The sequence below is a fragment of the Zingiber officinale genome, chromosome 8B, assembly GCF_018446385.1.
Source record: "Zingiber officinale cultivar Zhangliang chromosome 8B, Zo_v1.1, whole genome shotgun sequence".
Taxonomy (NCBI): domain Eukaryota; kingdom Viridiplantae; phylum Streptophyta; class Magnoliopsida; order Zingiberales; family Zingiberaceae; genus Zingiber; species Zingiber officinale.
This window is the reverse complement of record NC_056001.1, coordinates 39,009,958-39,027,029: the sequence shown is the minus strand read 5'-3', so window position 1 is coordinate 39,027,029 and position 17,072 is coordinate 39,009,958. Positions and strand designations below refer to the sequence as shown.

At 39.8% G+C, this 17,072-nt stretch overlaps 3 protein-coding genes across 4 annotated transcripts; 1 reads left to right on the top strand and 2 right to left on the bottom strand.

Moving 5' to 3' along the window:
• Nucleotides 1-1,230: 1,230 nt before the first annotated feature.
• Nucleotides 1,231-4,431, bottom strand: LOC122015672 (reticulon-like protein B21). Of its 2 annotated transcripts, none has more exons than XM_042572686.1 (10): nucleotides 3,543-4,431; nucleotides 3,393-3,452; nucleotides 3,252-3,317; nucleotides 3,069-3,171; nucleotides 2,913-2,987; nucleotides 2,682-2,832; nucleotides 2,530-2,599; nucleotides 2,394-2,459; nucleotides 1,800-1,922; nucleotides 1,231-1,720 (listed from the first exon to the last, which is right to left on the bottom strand). In XM_042572686.1, the coding sequence occupies exons 1-10, from the start codon at nucleotides 4,231-4,233 to the stop codon at nucleotides 1,521-1,523; spliced, it is 1,605 nt and encodes a 534-aa protein (XP_042428620.1). In that variant the 5' UTR covers nucleotides 4,234-4,431; the 3' UTR covers nucleotides 1,231-1,520. The 2 variants fall into 2 exon arrangements, with proteins under 2 accessions (XP_042428620.1, XP_042428621.1); XM_042572687.1 differs by having other exon boundaries at nucleotides 1,231-1,717; nucleotides 3,543-4,430.
• Nucleotides 4,432-10,419: 5,988 nt separating this feature from the next.
• LOC122016425 (probable CCR4-associated factor 1 homolog 6) lies at nucleotides 10,420-11,553 on the top strand. Its single transcript, XM_042573724.1, has one exon. It carries the CDS (start codon nucleotides 10,670-10,672, stop codon nucleotides 11,474-11,476), a length of 807 nt encoding a protein of 268 aa, XP_042429658.1. The 5' UTR covers nucleotides 10,420-10,669; the 3' UTR covers nucleotides 11,477-11,553.
• Nucleotides 11,554-14,255: 2,702 nt separating this feature from the next.
• LOC122016593 (peroxidase 40-like) lies at nucleotides 14,256-16,877 on the bottom strand. Its single transcript, XM_042573947.1, has 3 exons — nucleotides 15,376-16,877; nucleotides 15,090-15,281; nucleotides 14,256-14,998 (listed from the first exon to the last, which is right to left on the bottom strand). Exons 1-3 carry the CDS (start codon nucleotides 15,703-15,705, stop codon nucleotides 14,429-14,431), a joined length of 1,092 nt encoding a protein of 363 aa, XP_042429881.1. The 5' UTR covers nucleotides 15,706-16,877; the 3' UTR covers nucleotides 14,256-14,428.
• Between the last annotated feature and the right edge of the window lie 195 nt (nucleotides 16,878-17,072).

The window sequence follows — 17,072 nt, the reverse complement described above, 5'->3', positions numbered from 1 at the left end:
TCCAATCAAGTATCCGGTCAATCCCTTGACCTACTTGACTTTCCTTCACAATCTCACCACATGAACAATTGCACCTGCAATCTCCATGTCTTGTTTCCATGTATTGTCAAACATCGAAACTTAAACATCAAGACTCGAGCTTGATTCAAGCCCAGTCCACCAGGTTAACCTTGACATAGGGAATATTGCACCAACAATCTCCCCCTTTTTGATGTTTGACAATACCACTTTTAAGTTAGGTTAATCTCATAGTCTCAACTCCCTTTATGCCAATATATAAATGATGGTTTCCTTCATTCTTCCCCTTTCCCAGAGGACAAACTCCCTCTTCAGGTAATGAAGGTCTAACTTAACCACACATTCTCTCCCTATTGGCACACATCAAAAACTCTCCCCCTGAAGAGTTACTCAACGTTGTTTACAACTTCACTCATTGTTCACAACATAATAACGAAGGTCTCATACCCTTCATTATTCTTAACGCTCATCCTTGAACATATACCACTTGGTCTATTCACACACAATTCGAATGAAGGTCTCATACCCTTCATTGTCATCAAATGCTCATCCGTGAGCATACACCACTTGAATAATGAAGGTTAACCACTCTCCATTATATTCAAATACTCAACCTTGAATATTTTTACTAAAGAAGGTTAATCACCTTGCAAGGTGTATGAAAAATAGATTTTCATGTCCTTAAAAAGTAACTCCCCCTAAAGACATGCACGTAACATCTGTCATTGCACCAACAATGACTTGGAATCCCTAAAACTTAGGGAAACCCAAATTTAGAAGTTTTGAAGTTCAAAAAAATTCAATATTGAAACCAAACATCAACCTAAACCTCTACTTAGTCTGTCTTGTCAGTGACCCCTTCCTTGGATCAGTCTGTCAATGTCGGTGACCCCTTCCCTGGCTCAGCACTGACATCATCTGTCTTGCAGAGCGAAGCAGAGTCCACAAGCGGTCAGCGGAGCATCCACATCCCCAACTTTTCATCTCATCGACTTTCGAACAAGATCAGATATTTCATCAAAAAAAAAAATTATATAATATCTAAATTTTTGGATACGATGAAATCTAAGCGAGAAAGTGAATTTTATCAATATCCAAATTTTTAGATTTTATTCTAAAATCTTAATTTTCATTCCCATATACTTAATATAAAATTTGAGAATAAATCCAATTCTTTATTCTCATATCCATATACCAAACATCACTTTAATATAATTTTAAAACAATATAATATATTTAAGAACAACTTAGACCAATCGTTTGTTACAAAAAATATTGAAACCCAGACTACATGGAAGCTTCCTTAGTGAACATTTCTAAATGCTACTCCTAACGCTACAGAGAAGTCACAGAATCAATTATTGTTATTCCAAATAGAAAACGACAAGATGGGAAAAACAGATAGAAATTGCCACCTTTGTCACGTTCCTCTTTTGCAACGTTCTTCTTTATCTAGAGAGGGACCTCAAAGCAAAGTATGATGTTCAGCTCCAGCTACTACTTTAAATCCTCTTCTTCGGCTTGTTCTCTCCCATGGCCTCGTTTCTTCTAGGGGCCCCTTTGTATTGTGGCCTGCCTGGTTTGGGAGCTGCCTCCTGTGCCATTGCTAGATTTTCCACCACCACCTCTCCTTCCTGATTGCCCCAGTCCTCTGATAGACGCTGTTGGTAGAGCTTTAAGGCCACAACCAGCATGAACACTGCTGCCCAGGCAGATGCATTCAGAAAAAGATATGTGTGATGGTGAACTATGTTCATGGAGGAGGATTAGTTGGTCGTTACCCGCCCAGATGCGTGTCGCGGTGGAGGAGATGTTCCAGATGAGGGTGAAGACGGCGGCTGTTACGGCCTTCTTGTGGGTGCATGATTCCCACCCATCTCTGAACCTCGCCACCCAGAATTTACCTTCACTCGATAAAAATAGAAGACTGATAGTTGCAGCAGTTCATAAATTGGTTATAATTGAGAAAGACTTAAATCATTAAGCAATTATTTAATCAAATCTAGCAACTTTAGTATCAAAGTTCAGCATGAATCAACCAGCCCAAAGAAGCATAACTGAAGCATTAAAAATGTGTGTTTCTGAAGCATTCAAGGTTTCACTCAACGGCATTTAGGCCTGACCTAACTCTGAAGTGAATTGCCTTGTGAAACGTTTGTCTTCTAGTACCTTGTGTCCATGTTACAGCTAATATGCTTCCTGGTTACTTCATTTACCTCTCAGTACAGTGAAAAGGACAAAGGTGAAACTTTAAACCCACTTCAGGAATTCATTGAACGCAGCACAAAGATGAAAAACAAAACACTGACAGTCACAACGAGGTGCTATTCTAGCAGAAACGTGGGCAAAAATAAGCAGTTTCACAGTTCACTTACCAAATTTCAAAAGCTGAGTGGAATAAGAAGTGCAGATTTTTGGAACAGTGAAGACCCCAAAGAAAACTGCATAGGGATGTGAAGCTTCAGTCAATCAATCACACTGCATGGTGTAGAGGATAAAGCCAGAACTTACTCAGCTTTGACATGGTCCAAATGGTGATGGAGCTTCCACACTTGGCCATGGCAAACAACAGCACAGCCATCTGCTACAATCAAACAGATTCATCAATCTTAGAAGAACAGTAAAAAATAAACAAAGAGAAAAGGGGAAAAAGCAAGTTTTGCCTTCATGGTAGTTGCAGGGTCTCCAGAGAAGAGGGCCCTCATCTTAAACAATACTTCATTTAGGTAAGGAAGAAGCAGCCTTAGGATCCAAATGGCATCTTCTTCCCCCACCATGTACCTCTCGTCCCTTTCATCATACTCTAGCTCTCCTCTGTCCAACAGTGAAAATTGTGACCAAAACAAAGAAGGGAAGTGGTAATTCATGGCATGTTAGACAGACATGGGAGTTACCTGCGCAAGATGGACTTGCAGAAGAAAATCAAGGCAAGGAAGATGAGACCAAGATAAGAAGTAGCTGAAATCAAGCTGCATGATGAAGAATTTGCACACAAATTAGCCACATGAATCTCTTAGAACTTGGGATAAGAGTCTATTTTGGCTTCCCACCTGAAATTTAAATCCCTGGCGTAGGAAGATGATACCAGAATGAATGTTCCAAGACCAAAAACTAATGCTGTTTTGGGTACATCTCTCCACATGAGCAAATCCACTGGGCAACTGAGTGTATTAGTACAAATTGTTGCAAGAAGAACAGCGATTTGCAGAAAGATAGCAGTTTGATTCACTGACCAATGCTCTGCAACCTGTTGTGGTTGTTTTTAGGGGTTGCTTCTTGCATTTCTCTTGCCCCATCCACTGATGAGAAACAGGTGAAGCAGTTTGAACTTTTACAAGAAGAAAGACCAGTATAGTGAAGAATGGACTGCTTACGAGAAGGTGTATGGACAGGATCTGGATTGACTGTGGTGCGATTCATCTTCTTTCCTGCATCTAGTGATGATGGAAGCGCAATTAGTGTCGGTGGAATCATACTTGCTTTCTATATTTGGTTTCAGGAATTCATGAAAAGGAAGAACTTACAAGGATTTGTCTCGACGGGATCTGGATCAATTGCCCTGTGATTCATCATCTTTTTTTCAGCATCCAGTGATGGAAGAATCAGAGTACGATTCAACTTTTTCCCTAGTTTGGGAGCAGGTGGATCGGCGGTATCTGGATCGGTAGCCCAGTTATTCAATTGCTTCCTCTGTTCCACATCTGGCAGTGGCACAAGAGAATCGTGATTCTTATCTATCGCAGGAGAGAGCACCGGGATCTCGTGCACAGGACTAATTGTCTTCTCCTCCTCCTCGACGCTGTTCCCCTTCTCCGCTGGCAGATCCATCTCCTTATCATCAAAGCTCTTCATCCCATCATCCTCGATCCCGATATCCACCGACGCCCCATCGCCGTCGCTCGTGCCCTCTCCGCCCTCTCCAATCGCCAGCACCTTCGCCTCCCTCGACTTGCGCAACTGAATGGGGCTTCTTCCCTCGACCTGAGGTGCCGTCCAGTTCCTCCTCTTCCTCGAGGACGCGATGCTGTCGCTCTGGTTCCGTCGCAGCCGCCGGTAGACCCGCATTCCCTCTTCGTCGCCGTCGCCGTCGCCGCCGTCAGCGTTGAAGACCTTGACGCCGCCGTTGACGGCGTCGACCCTCATCCTGGCCTCCCATACGGAACCGGCGACGACGCCGGTCCTCGCCAAGGTTCTTCTTCTGGTGGCGCCCTGCATGGCGGCCACTGCCACTGTGCAATTTTCCGTTTACTTGGGAAGCAAGGAAAGCAAAGCGATCCCTGCAGAAGGAATGGGCCGTCGAAGAAGCTCGCCCTTCCTTCTTCCTCTTTCTGCGAGTAATTCAGTGGAAAAGAGAAGGGAATAGAAGCAAGGAGTGGACAAGAAGGGGAGTATGGAGGAGGAAGGAGATTATTATAGGTAATTTTAGTAATAATAAATAAATTTATAATTCTTTAATTTTTTGAAGTTGACTGCATAAAGACTATATTTACGCTCGAATTTATATTTTTAATTATTTGGGGTTGAGAGTTATATGTGCTTCTCACGTACATCTGGCTCCACACACAATTGGATACTGAAATTGAGCATCATATTAAAATTATATATATAACTAATAGAGTAAATTTTGTAATTATATATATAACTAATAGAGTAAATTTTGTTCGTCAAAATTTGATCAGTTTAAAATTTTTATCTCCTAATTATAATACATGCATATATATGAATGTAATTAATATATATATATATATATATATATATATATGATATTACTAAAATACTCATGCATACACATGTATGTATATATTATGGGTGGTCAAATTCTAACCATTTAGCATTACCCTAACTAATATGCTGAGCGTCTTAGTACACATGGGATGCCCGATAATGTTTTGGACATTCCGAGTGTCCTTGCGAACCCAACATATCAGGCATAGACTCCCGTGCCTGATTGAAAGAGGTACTCATGTGTCAGGTGGCCCAATAGGGTTCACATGGGCCCTCCCACATGAGGTTTATTTTATTTTTTAATTCCTCTCATGTGCATGCTACAATTCTCTTCTCTCTTTTTTTTTTAATGAAAAGATAAATATATATCATCAAAATATAAACAACCATAGAAAACAACCATAAAATCCCTTATGTCATCTCTGGTGAACTATCAGATCTATAAGGGAGAATCTCTCACTCTCTCCATGACGCATGTTGGCTACCTACTAATCATCCATACAAAGTATTGAAGCTGAGGTATCAATCAATATTGCCCATGATCTCTATCCATACTGCCCGTGTCTCAATATCATCATTATCCATTCTCTATCTGCATCTTTTATCAGCGGGTGCCTTGCACCCTCCATGTCATGTGTCTATAAGCCACTAATAGCTCAAAAAAAAAAAACTCTATCAACCTCCTCATGTGTCATGAGTCTAGAAGTCCAGTGTCATTCCTAAGTCACTTGATGCCACTTTTAACAAGTGACCAACTCTCAACGGATTTGATGTGTCTTTATCGCAAGCCAATTGTTGTTGAGTAGATAAGCCTTTTGTGGTGACCCTATACACCCTTATGGACTTTTTGGTAAAGCCTCAGCCATAAATGAATTTGATGTTATTCTTATCGCGAGTCGTTTACTGCAAACTAGATAGACTTTTATAATGGATCCATTTACCCTTTTGGAGTTTTTGGCAAAACCTCACTCATAAATGAATTTAATGTGTTTTTATAGCTAACCGTTTGCTACGGACTAGATAGATCATTCTAAAGTGGCTCTATTCACCTGCTCCTCTCTCTTCTTTGCAGCAAAAGGCGAAACTCTCGCCCCCAGGGCCCCCACCGACCGGACCCACGGTCATTGTGAGGGAGGTAAATCGCAGCACCCGAGCTAACATGGGACGGACCGGGTGGGATACAGGGATAGGGGATTTATTCCCCCGTTACCACTGAGTTTCGACCCGGCGGCCTCCTTGCAGTAACTTCCGCCCCATGCCATCTCGGATGACCCACGGGGTCTGCTCCTCTCTCTTCTTTGATTACATGCAAGGTGATGTTAGTTTCCACAAACCAATTCTAAGGTGATATTGATTTATAAAAACTAGCACCAAGGTGGTGCTGGCACCACCAAACCAGCACCTTCCACTTGGTGCTAGTTTGTAAGATGATGATGACGTGTAAAAAATAGAATTAATATGGTACTAACATCACTAAACCAGCACCATTCACCATGGTGCTTATTTGTAGAAATTGGTACCAGGTGGTGCTAGTCTTTAGACTAGCTCCAACTTGTCCGTGTTGGTCTTTCAACACCAAGTGGTGCTAATTTATAGAAAGTTTATAGAAACCAACACTAAGTGGTATTGGTTTGTAGAAACTAGCACCAAGTGGTGTTGGTTTCTACAAACCATCACCAAGGTGGATAATTAATGCTAGTTTGGTAGTGCCAACACGAAGGTGGTGCTAGTTTTTACAAATCAGTACCACCTTACATGTAATCAAAGGAGAGAAAAGAGACGGGTTGGCTTAGGAATTAGTTGGCGGGGGCGCTGAGGACGAGTAAATTACCTTTTGCCACAAAATGAGAGAAAAGAGAGTTATTGCATACATATGAGAGAGATTAAAAAAGATAAATTTTAGCCATGTCAGATCGCCTATGTCAAACGTCGCCCACAACCACTCACATAAATGTGTGTATGTTATTATTCTTGTGTGTGTATAATATATATATATATATATATAGAAAGAGAGGAATATTATATCATACTTTACGTAGCCACCCTATGAACATCTAATGTAATTTTTTTGCTTAATACTATACTATATTATATTATACTATAACCTCTAAATTCTAAAATCAAAACCTTTCAAGGGGGAGCCCTCTTGCCATGTCAACTCCCTCCTCATACGTTGACGTTGTCTCATATGGAGGGGGTGAAGCGCTTCAACAGTGTGTGTGTATATATATATAATAACTAAATCATAAATATTATAAAAGTGTAATACAATAATAATAATATTATAGTGATCCTTTTTTAAATAATTTTAATTAAGTTTAAGCAATTCGGATCAATATATAAATATTCTAAGTATAGTAATTTTAATTGAGTTGAATTATATATAAAATTCAACTCAATTAAAATTATTATACTTAGAATATTTATATATTGATCGAAATTACTTAAAATTATTAAAAAAATAAATCAAAATCACTTTAAAATTACTATAACAGGTATACTATAACTCCTATAATAGTATTGTGTTACACTTTTATAATATTTATGATTTAGTTATTATAACAGTTTTGAAATTTATTTAGATCAAATTGAATCAATTGTAATTAATTTTAACTAAATTGATAAGAGTATTTTGATATAAAAATATATAGTAATTTTACTTTATATATTGTTACAGTCTCACAGCTATAAGAATCCTTAAATAAGGATATGCGGAATATTATTTTAAAGTTTTTAATAAAAGAAGTATCGTTTGATGAAAATTAATATCAGGAAGAAGATTTTTTTATTTTTTATATTTTAAAAAATAAATAATATTAGAGAGTTATACATAATTATAGGATTTTGATACCCTACTTATATCACCTGAGTACCCCGTATAATTTTTTAAAGTTTAGAGTTTAAGTTATAGTATTTAAGTTTATGTTTTAGAGTTTAGATTTTGGCTTATAGTATTTAAGTTTAAAAAAAATTTAAAAAATTAAATATGATGCTTAGAAGATAAATACATAAAATAAATAGGATGGTGTGTCAAGACTCTACAGCTATAAGTATAAAAAGGGACTGAAGCATATAAGTGAGCCTTGGGAAGTGTGTCTTTCATTTGGAGTGGGCATATTTCTTCTTTGCAAAAGCACAATTAAATATATCCCTTTCCCGGATTCCAATTGCACTGCCTTGATTTTCTGCATATTATTCTAATGCTCAATTATTACTTTGTGATGCTTTTATTTTTATCATTAAGCTAATAAATAATATTTGTCACTGTCCTAACCATGTAATTAAGTTATTGGCCAATGTACTGCCACAGAAAAAGGCTTGTTGTGAGAATAAAGTGGATGAAAAAAAAAAAGTATATATATAGAAATAATACTTTTTTATGCCCTTATAGCGTTGTATGTTTATCTATTATCTGAGCTTCAACTTAGTGGTGACAACAATTGTGAGCTAGCGGTCTGATTATGAATCATGATTATTACATGCTCATGGCAGACTAAATATTATGGTTCATAATCATGTGAATCTATCTCCTCAAATAGATCTAATGGTTAGCACATGAAATATTATCATCATGAGGTCTGAGGTTCGAATCTCGATAAAGTTGAGATAAATATCTCCCTCCGTTATTTATCTTCTTTGTGTTGATCTTCAGACGGATTGAAACGCTGAGGATGAATATATTTACTTTTTTGCCATCGTAACAGTATGAACCTTGGCTACCCTTCTTTCCTTTAGCCTTTCCTCCTTTCTCTTCTTTTCCTATTGACATATTTTAACTATATTAATTCCCTTTTGCCTAACTAACATAAAATTAGGGGGCGTTTGGTTTAGGGAAATAGGAGTGAGGAATGATAATGAGAATCATTGATTGTCATTGTTAATGTTTGGATTATAAAAATAGGAATACAAATAAGGGAATGAATCCTTGAAATTGGGTAATAACTCATTCTCATATACCTCCCCTTCAATGAGTCATTACCCTATTTTCATCAATCAAAATATTTCCTTATTCCAAAAATATCCTTGACCTAAAACTAAAATTTTCTCCCTTAATATCAAATATCAAAATATATTTATTTATTTTTTTCTTTCATATCACTTCTCATCATATTTTATCTCTCATCATTTTATCACATACTTTTTCTCTCCTTAATCTCTCCTATCACACTCTCTTTGTTTTTTTTTTCTCATTACACTTTCTCTCTCATCATACTTTCTCTCTCTTCAATCTCTTTCATCGCACTCTCTTCCTTCTTTTGTTCTCATTATACTTTCTCTCTCATCATACTTTCTCTCTCCTTAATCTCTCCACATCACACTCTCTTTTTCTCTTTTTTTTCTCATCACACTTTCTCTCTCCTCAATCTCTCTTGTCACACTCCCTCATTTTTTTTTTTGCCCCCATGGGCTGGATCAGCTGGTTAGGTGCTTGCAGCTTGCCACTGAAGTCGTGGGGTCGAAGGTCGCCAGTTGCACTCGGGGATAAAACCCTGGTCTGCTGCGCAAAAAATTCCTTCGACCCCCAGTCACCTATCCTGCCCAGCATTAACTGTGATTTACTCCCTCTGGAATCTTGTGGGGCCGCGGCCAGGGGGCCGCTAGGGTGGCGATTCCACCTTTTGCCACACTCCCTCATTTTTTTCCTCAATACATTTTCTCTCTCATCATACTTTCTCTCTCCTCAATCTCTTCCATCACACTCATTGTTCTCTTTTTTTTTTTTCTCATCACGCTTTCTCTCTCATCATACTTTCTCTCTCACCATACTTTCTCTCTCACCATACTTTCTCTCTCATCACACACTCTCTCCTCATTTTTTTCTCATTATATTTTCTCTTCCTTCATCATCTCCTATCATACTTTCTCTCACATCATATTTTCTCTCTCATCATGCTCTCTTTTATCATACTCTCTTTTCTTATTTTCTCTCATCACACTTTCTCTCTCTTCATTCTTTCTCATCATATTTTCTCTCTCATCATTCTCTTTTATCATATTTTTCTCTCACATCTAATTTTTTCTCTTATTTTTCTTTAAGGGTAAAAAAGGAAATTTTGATTTATTCCGATAAAAAATATGTAACTAATCAAATATTTTTTTAAGAGTAATATCCATGCTCATACTTATTCCTATTTTATAATACAATGATTCTCATTTCTATTCTTAGAAAATAATTAAACGCCCTCTTAGTTTTAAAAGGAGATAGTCTAAGAGAATAATAATACTACATTTTTTATATTCGCGCACATATTTATCGAAGAAATAATAAATGAAAATATCTCATATCAAATATTTATTTAATATTATTACAGAGAGATGCATGTGCATGGGATCAAGTAAAGCAGGTGAGGGCGGAATCCGATGCCTAATTTAAATTAAATAAGTCAGTGCACATGTTTTTTTAAATTTAATTAATAAAAAAATATTTTTTACCTAATTTTACTCTACAAACGAAAATTTATTCCTAAAGAAAAAGAAATTGGTAATCACAGAGACATACACACACAACCACCCATTTTGTACCTCTGGTCTATAGTCTCCTGCAAGTGGGCAATACATGGGTCCCGTAGCCTCACAGACAGTCCATGTCGGTACTAAGCTTTATCCGGTTCCAGCGGAACACCACAACTTGTTCCTCCTCCTCGATAAATAACCTGTCTCTGCAGAGCGAGGTCGTTGTTGGCGTAATAACTTAGTGTGGGAGGGCGTTTTGTTCAATAGTCGCCTTTTCACGTTTTTTTAAACGCTGACAACAAAAAAGGAAAAAAAAAAAAAATAGAAACAGAAACAGAACGAGCTTCATTTTCGCCGTCTTTCATCGTTCGATCGCGCTGCAGAACCCTAATCGATCCCGGTTTGATCTTCCAGTTCCATCCCTCCGAACTCAGATCTAGGGTTTCTTTATGCTCGTCGGCTGTGATCTTGTATGTCGAAGAGCGACCAGGCTGGCGGTGTCGAGATCCGCGACGTTTGGGCAGGCAACATCGAAGCAGAGTTCGAGATCATCCGCGAGATCGTCGACGACTTCCCTTTCGTCGCCATGGACACCGAGTTCCCCGGCGTCGCCATCCGCCCCCTCGGAGACTTCATGTGTCACGCGGACAACAACTACCATGTCCTCCGCGCCAACGTCGACCTCCTCCACCTGATCCAGCTAGGTCTCACCTTCACCAACGCCGCCGGGATCCTCCCTTTCTCGGAATCTGGGCGTCCCATCGTGTGGCAGTTTAACTTCATGGAGTTCGACGTCGACCGAGATATCAGCAACCCTGACTCCATCGATCTCCTTAAGAAGTCGGGCATTGATTTCGCCATGAATCGGGAGCATGGGGTGGACGCCAAGCGCTTCGCGGAGCTCCTCATGTCGTCGGGCGTCGTCCTCAACGATTCTATCAGCTGGGTGACCTTCCATTGTGCCTACGATTTCGGATACCTCCTCAAGATCCTGACTTGCAGAAGGTTGCCGGAGACAAGAAAGGAATTCCTCCAACTCGTCAGGACGTTTTTCCCTGTTGTGTACGACATTAAGCACCTCATGAGGTTTTCAAACAGCTTCCATGGGGGTCTTAACAAGCTCGCTGAGCAGTTGGAGATCGATAGGGTCGGGATCTGCCATCAGGCTGGTTCAGATAGTTTGCTTACTGCTTGGACATTCAGGAAACTGTTGGAGAAACACTTTGATGCGCCGATTGAGAGATATGCTGGAGTTATGTATGGACTGGAAACTGAATGAGGGCAGAATGCTCGGTGATGTTAGTTCTTTGAATTTGAAAAAGGAAAAAATAATATCAAAGAAAAACTTTATTTGAAGAGTACGCATTTATGTGCCTATATTTTGCTTTTCCCTGCTAATATGTTCTTGCTTCTTTGCATTGTTCGTAGGTTCATATTTATCTTGCTTGCAATCTCCTATACTTATCTGTTACTAACCATTACAGAATTCAGAAGGCTGCACTTTCAAAGTGTTGTGTTCTGTTTACTTTGCATTTTGCTTTCACATTATGTTTCTTAAGCAGATGTTTGCACTATCTTGTAGAGAAGCTGGCAAGACTTTAAAATCAAGACCATAGAGGTGATGCAATTACCTCAGTGCATATAATTTTTTTCTCATTACGGTTGATGGCTCTCTCCACCAGTTAATGTGAATAATTTCTTGCTAGAGTTTCTTGAGCAGAAGAGGGATTCTCCAATTAGGTCAGATTTTCTTGCAGTTCTGTGCTAACTAACTAGAGAGGAAATTGAGGTATTGCTTAAAACTTGTTATGGTTTCTGCTACAAGTTTGCATTGGTGTTGTTCATTTGGTGAATTTAATATGATCTTCCTTTGTACTACCCTAATCCTTATTAAATGCATCTTTGATTTTAGAGTTCATTTGCTTTGACATGTTCGCGTGTCTACAAGGAGACTTTATAGTGAGCAGGTAACCTATTACAGCTTCTTCAAGTCATCTTTTTCCTGATGAAACTAGGATCCTCACCTCTCCATTTTTACATGGACCCTTTGCCTTGCTTTCTGTTAATTTATCCTTGTTTATGACATTGTATCATATATGATCTGAAGCAGCAATTTGCCCTTTGGATAAGCAACATTAGTTATTGCAAATCATAAGGAAAACTTGCAGTTATATCTTGTTAATGACTTCTAGTTCTATGCTCTAATTGTGAGTTCACATTCTCATTCGAATTTCGTGGAATTTATTTGACCTACTCATTGTATCTTTGATTTGCCTGAAATTGTTGTACAGCCCTACTAACAGACAAAAAAAAAAGTACCATTTTTAGTAGATAAATAAAGTTGGTTGAATCATTTTTTGAGAGTTATATTTCAGTTTGGTTTGCAGATAATTCAGTGTCTCCTTGCAATTTTCTTTTCTTTAGGTTTTGAATAAGTCTACTTGGGAGTTACAATTTGATAGGTCTGTGAAGAAGGTGGATCTTCGCGCTTGTGCTTGTCAATACATTCTGAACTCGATTGTCTTCATTTTAAGTGTATATATTTGATATCAGTATCATATTGTATTAGTTGCTAATTTGGTTTTTGGACCTGCTTATGACATACATGAATGACTAACTATTCTTCCATTGCTTGCAATTGCAAGTCTATTATTTCCCCGTTCAATCTTGATGCTTATGGTTGGAGCAAACACATCCATGAAGTTTCCCTTATGATTCTATTTCTGTGAGCTCTCCATGCTGTTGTAATATGATAGATTAGCTAATCGAGATCAGAAGAAAAACACCTATTAGTTGATTTGGTCGACCCATCATGTTGGCTGATGATGATTTGTCTAGTCTCAGAATCAACCAGTTAAGCTTAATTGCTTGTGTCAGGCTAGAGGGATGCGAGAGGCGTGTCTGCTTAATTGACTCACTAAACTTGATTGGACTGGCCAACCTAATCAACTCACGATATCTAATTGTTCGCTCGACTAAGGCCATTTGGACGTCTGTCTTACTCAATCGAATGCTCGCCGGTATCACTTAGTCTAATAAGAATGCTCAAATGCTCGCTCAGCCCGGCCAAACAAACTAACTTGATTGATTTGCTTGGATTGTTTAGTCTATCTAACTCAATCGATCTTCTTGGACTTAGGGCAGAATATTGATAGACAAAGTGAAGAGTTTCAAAGATGCATAAAAAATTGACTCACTCAAGCTAAAAGAAATTTATTTTCTAGAAAAAGCACATTTCTTTATTACTCAAAAGGAAAAAATTTTCATTTATTATGATTTTACATTAACGTAAAAGAGAATTAAGAGGATTTTAAAAGCACTTTTATGAGTTTAGTCTTTTATATATATATAAAAGTTATATATAAAAGTTGGCATTAGGTATTTAAACCTTTGGCTCAACTGAATCAGTTTGATTTACGAAAGTTTATTTCATACACTTATTTATCATTGGAGGCGGCTTAATTTGTTTATTAGATAGATTTGAAGTATAATTTATACATATTTAGAAGGAATTCAAATCGATTATTTTATACTCTTCTAAATATTTTACTATGCGTGTATTATTTTATTATTATAATTATATGAATAATAAAATAGATTGGTCAAAACATGCACTTGGTGTGTGCCTCTGATACTAAACAGAGCAGATGAGATTATAAATAGCAAGGCCTCATGGCTTTTGAGCTATACTTTTGAGTGTTCATCTACTTTGTATTGAACATAAAGAATTGAAGGAAATTAAACCACTGCAATCCTAGATTTCTACTTAAGGTTTAATTTCCTCTAATATCTTATCTTCACAATCGTTTGATCAAGTTTTGATGGTGGTTCATTGATCGAAATGAACCAGGGGAACTAAACCTTTGATAAGGTGAATTTATATAAGGTTTAGTTTTAATTTGGATTTAGTTTTTATCGATATATTTTCTTCATCTCGGTCTATTTTTCTATTCTCTGAAGAGATATCATGAAAACGATGAGAGTTTAGAGTTTTATCGATGCATCGCTTTTGATCTTGATTCTTTAGTCTTTGATCCAATAGTTTACCTAATTAAAATCATAGTGATAACATTCAAATTAACCACTAAACCCCACAAATTAACATCTGTTTCTACCTAAGTCACAGTAACACACTGGTGCATACTTAGGACGCTAGTATAGTTCTAGTGATTAGTTAGTTAATCATCATGATTAAGTTATGATAATTGATGCTAAATAGTGCTTAAGCTAATTAAGAGTTGACTGCCCGGCAACTTTTGCGGACCTCGCCAGAGCTGCCCGCTGGCGGCGCCAGCCTGCCCATCCTCACCATGGAGGCCGTGAAGTCCTCGAAGAACAGCGCCTCGTCTGCGGCATAGGCCTTTGCGAGCAGGCCCACCTCCCCTGCTTCCCCAGCCAGGGCCTGGTCCGACTGAAGTAGCCCCTCGCCGGCGAAAAGGTTGGCGTAGTACTGGTTGTCAAACACCATTGGCGAGCCCACGTCGAGGTGGACCAACGATGAGGCTGTCGTCGTCCCATTTGACGATGGCGACCCAGAACAGAGCTGCCGCAGAGACTGCAGGAAGAGACGATCGCCTGTGCCGGTGAGGCGGGAGGCGAACGTGGAGCAGCGGGCCTTGCCGATGGTGTGGGCGCCGGAGAGAGCGACCATGTCCTTGGCGGAGAGGCCGACGTTTTCAAACTTTTGGAGAAGGGTAGCGACGCCGGACGTCGGAGATGGGAGGTTGGTGGTGGCCATGGACAAGCTGGCGGCAGTGCCATCCCTCCGGCCGACCTCCACCGGCCATGTCGGTCCTCCCGACTGCGTAAATTTCATGAACAAAAGTGAAAATTGACATATGCGAAAACTTGGAAGGCCAAAGTGAAAATTTCGCAGATATATAAATAAATACCAAAAGAACAGAGTCTCGGGCAGCAATGGCGAGGAGATCGGCGCAGGAAACCGTCTCCGGGCAGGCCATCTCCAGCTCCGCCTTGATCCCCTCCACCACGTCGAAACCCCTCAACGAGTTGGCGTTCGGCCCCGCCGTCTTCTCCCCCGTCATCTCCGCCGTGTCGTCCAGAAGCACCGACGCGTCGCAACCCTGAATCACCGCACAGTTCGAGACGCCATGATGAAATTACACTAGAAGATAAAAGAGTGAATTTAATGAAGGAATCGGCGGTGGCGAGGTCGACATTGACGAAGCAGTCGTGGAAGTGGAGGCGGAGGAGGGAGGCGGCCATGCGGGCATCGTCGGCCACAGCGCGCTGCACGCCGGAGAAGATGATGGCCTCCGCCAGCGGGCAGCTGGTGAGGTACAAGTCGAACTGCAAGGAACCATCGCCGCCGCCGCCGCCGCCAATGCAGTCTTTGGACGTCTTCAGAGCATTGAGAGGAGTCTGTAGAACGAGGCTGAGTAGGAGGAGGACGGTCGTTGGCGACATTGCCGGCCGATGTTGTTGACGAGGGACTGATAGCTTTGAAGGCTTATAAAGGCAAATGAAGGAGGAGGAAGAGAGAGTCATCCTCCATCATCATCATGATCAAATCTTGCTGCATTGGACGGCTGAGGACACTTCCAAGAAATTTACATTTTTTTTCCTAATACATTTATTATATCTTTTTCGCGTTTTAAATGAGCTAGTGTTTTAATATCGTTTAATCTCTATTTACTAACTCTATCAACTTAGGAAGATCATCAATGTATGAAGATGAGCGACTAGATTGCTCGACATCCTTGATCATCGTCGCCTATTCGATTGTGTTTTGTCCTTGATGCTCGCCTGCCGCCCACCCTTACGGCTTGCCTAACCACCCTACCTGATGATGAGCACCTCACTCGATGCTTTTCCTCAAGGACCTCAACCGACAGCAAGATTGGCTGACGAGCGATGCCTAACTCATCCTCGATCGTCACCACCCTACTCGATTGCCATCGGCCTCGACGCCTTACCTGATCACCCTGCCTGACATTGAGTTTCTTACTCAATGGCCTTTAGTTTTGATGATTGCCCGCCTCACCCCACTGATGGCACAATTCGGATCTTCTGTCCTCAAATTTCTCTGTCTCCGTGTCCCCTGTCGATCAGACAGATCAGATTACATCTCAAAATATCATGACATCCTTAAGATGTGTGCAATATGCTCGTGATGTATAAGACATCTTTGAGATGTAATCTGATCCGTCCGATCAACAAAGAGACACGGGGACAGAAAAATTTAGAGACAGAGGATCCAAACTCCTGATGGCCCGCCTTGCCCCCTAGGCTTTTGTCGAATGTGCACCGATAAATTGATAATGTCGCATTCGTCTAACTTTGGCAAACAAGTTTTTCTACAATTCAGCAAAATACGCTCTGCGACCCTCTCCCTTGATTTGAAACAATTAAATAAGGGTGTACACTACAAATAAACTGACCCTAAAATCGAGCGAGGTAGCGAACCAAAGCTTAACTAAATCAAAAACCCAGTAATCGCTCGAGTCTTCTAACATAGACAAACCACATAAGACGCACTCACTGTCTGCTAATAATTAGGGAATATGGGGAATGATTGATGCTCAGTCCTTGTCAGAATCACCGTGTATTTGGTGAGACAGTAGTCGTCGTCACCTGCTTAGTCTTAGGGATCAGAAGGCATGTGGGGAACTCAGAGGAGCAGTTACGATATACATTGATCATCGGTGAGCTCAATAGATCAAGTAAAAGATCTGATTTGGTGGGAGAAATAAAAGATGACACCATCTGTTTATATGGCCCTATCAGACTCACATCCACCTCACTTGTTATCAAGTAAAGCTTATATACTTTGGACACTACGAATCAATTGGTTGAATTGGGTCAGCTATTCGAAACAATACGAACCAGGTTCTAGTTGACAGCTTGAAAAACGT

Coding starts and splice junctions, on each gene's coding strand:
- LOC122015672 (XM_042572686.1), bottom strand. CDS start 4,233: ATGCAGGGCGCCACCAGAAGAAGAACCTTGGCGAGGACCGGCGTCGTC. Junction 3,172..3,251: donor CAACAGGTTGCAGAGCATTG/GTCAGTGAATCA, acceptor TCAGTTGCCCAG/TGGATTTGCTCATGTGGAGA. Junction 2,600..2,681: donor ACCCTGCAACTACCATGAAG/GCAAAACTTGCT, acceptor TGATTGTAGCAG/ATGGCTGTGCTGTTGTTTGC.
- LOC122016425 (XM_042573724.1), top strand. CDS start 10,670: ATGTCGAAGAGCGACCAGGCTGGCGGTGTCGAGATCCGCGACGTTTGG.
- LOC122016593 (XM_042573947.1), bottom strand. CDS start 15,705: ATGACTCTCTCTTCCTCCTCCTTCATTTGCCTTTATAAGCCTTCAAAG. Junction 15,282..15,375: donor TCCACGACTGCTTCGTCAAT/GTCGACCTCGCC, acceptor GCGGTGATTCAG/GGTTGCGACGCGTCGGTGCT. Junction 14,999..15,089: donor CCCGAGACTCTGTTCTTTTG/GTATTTATTTAT, acceptor AAATTTACGCAG/TCGGGAGGACCGACATGGCC.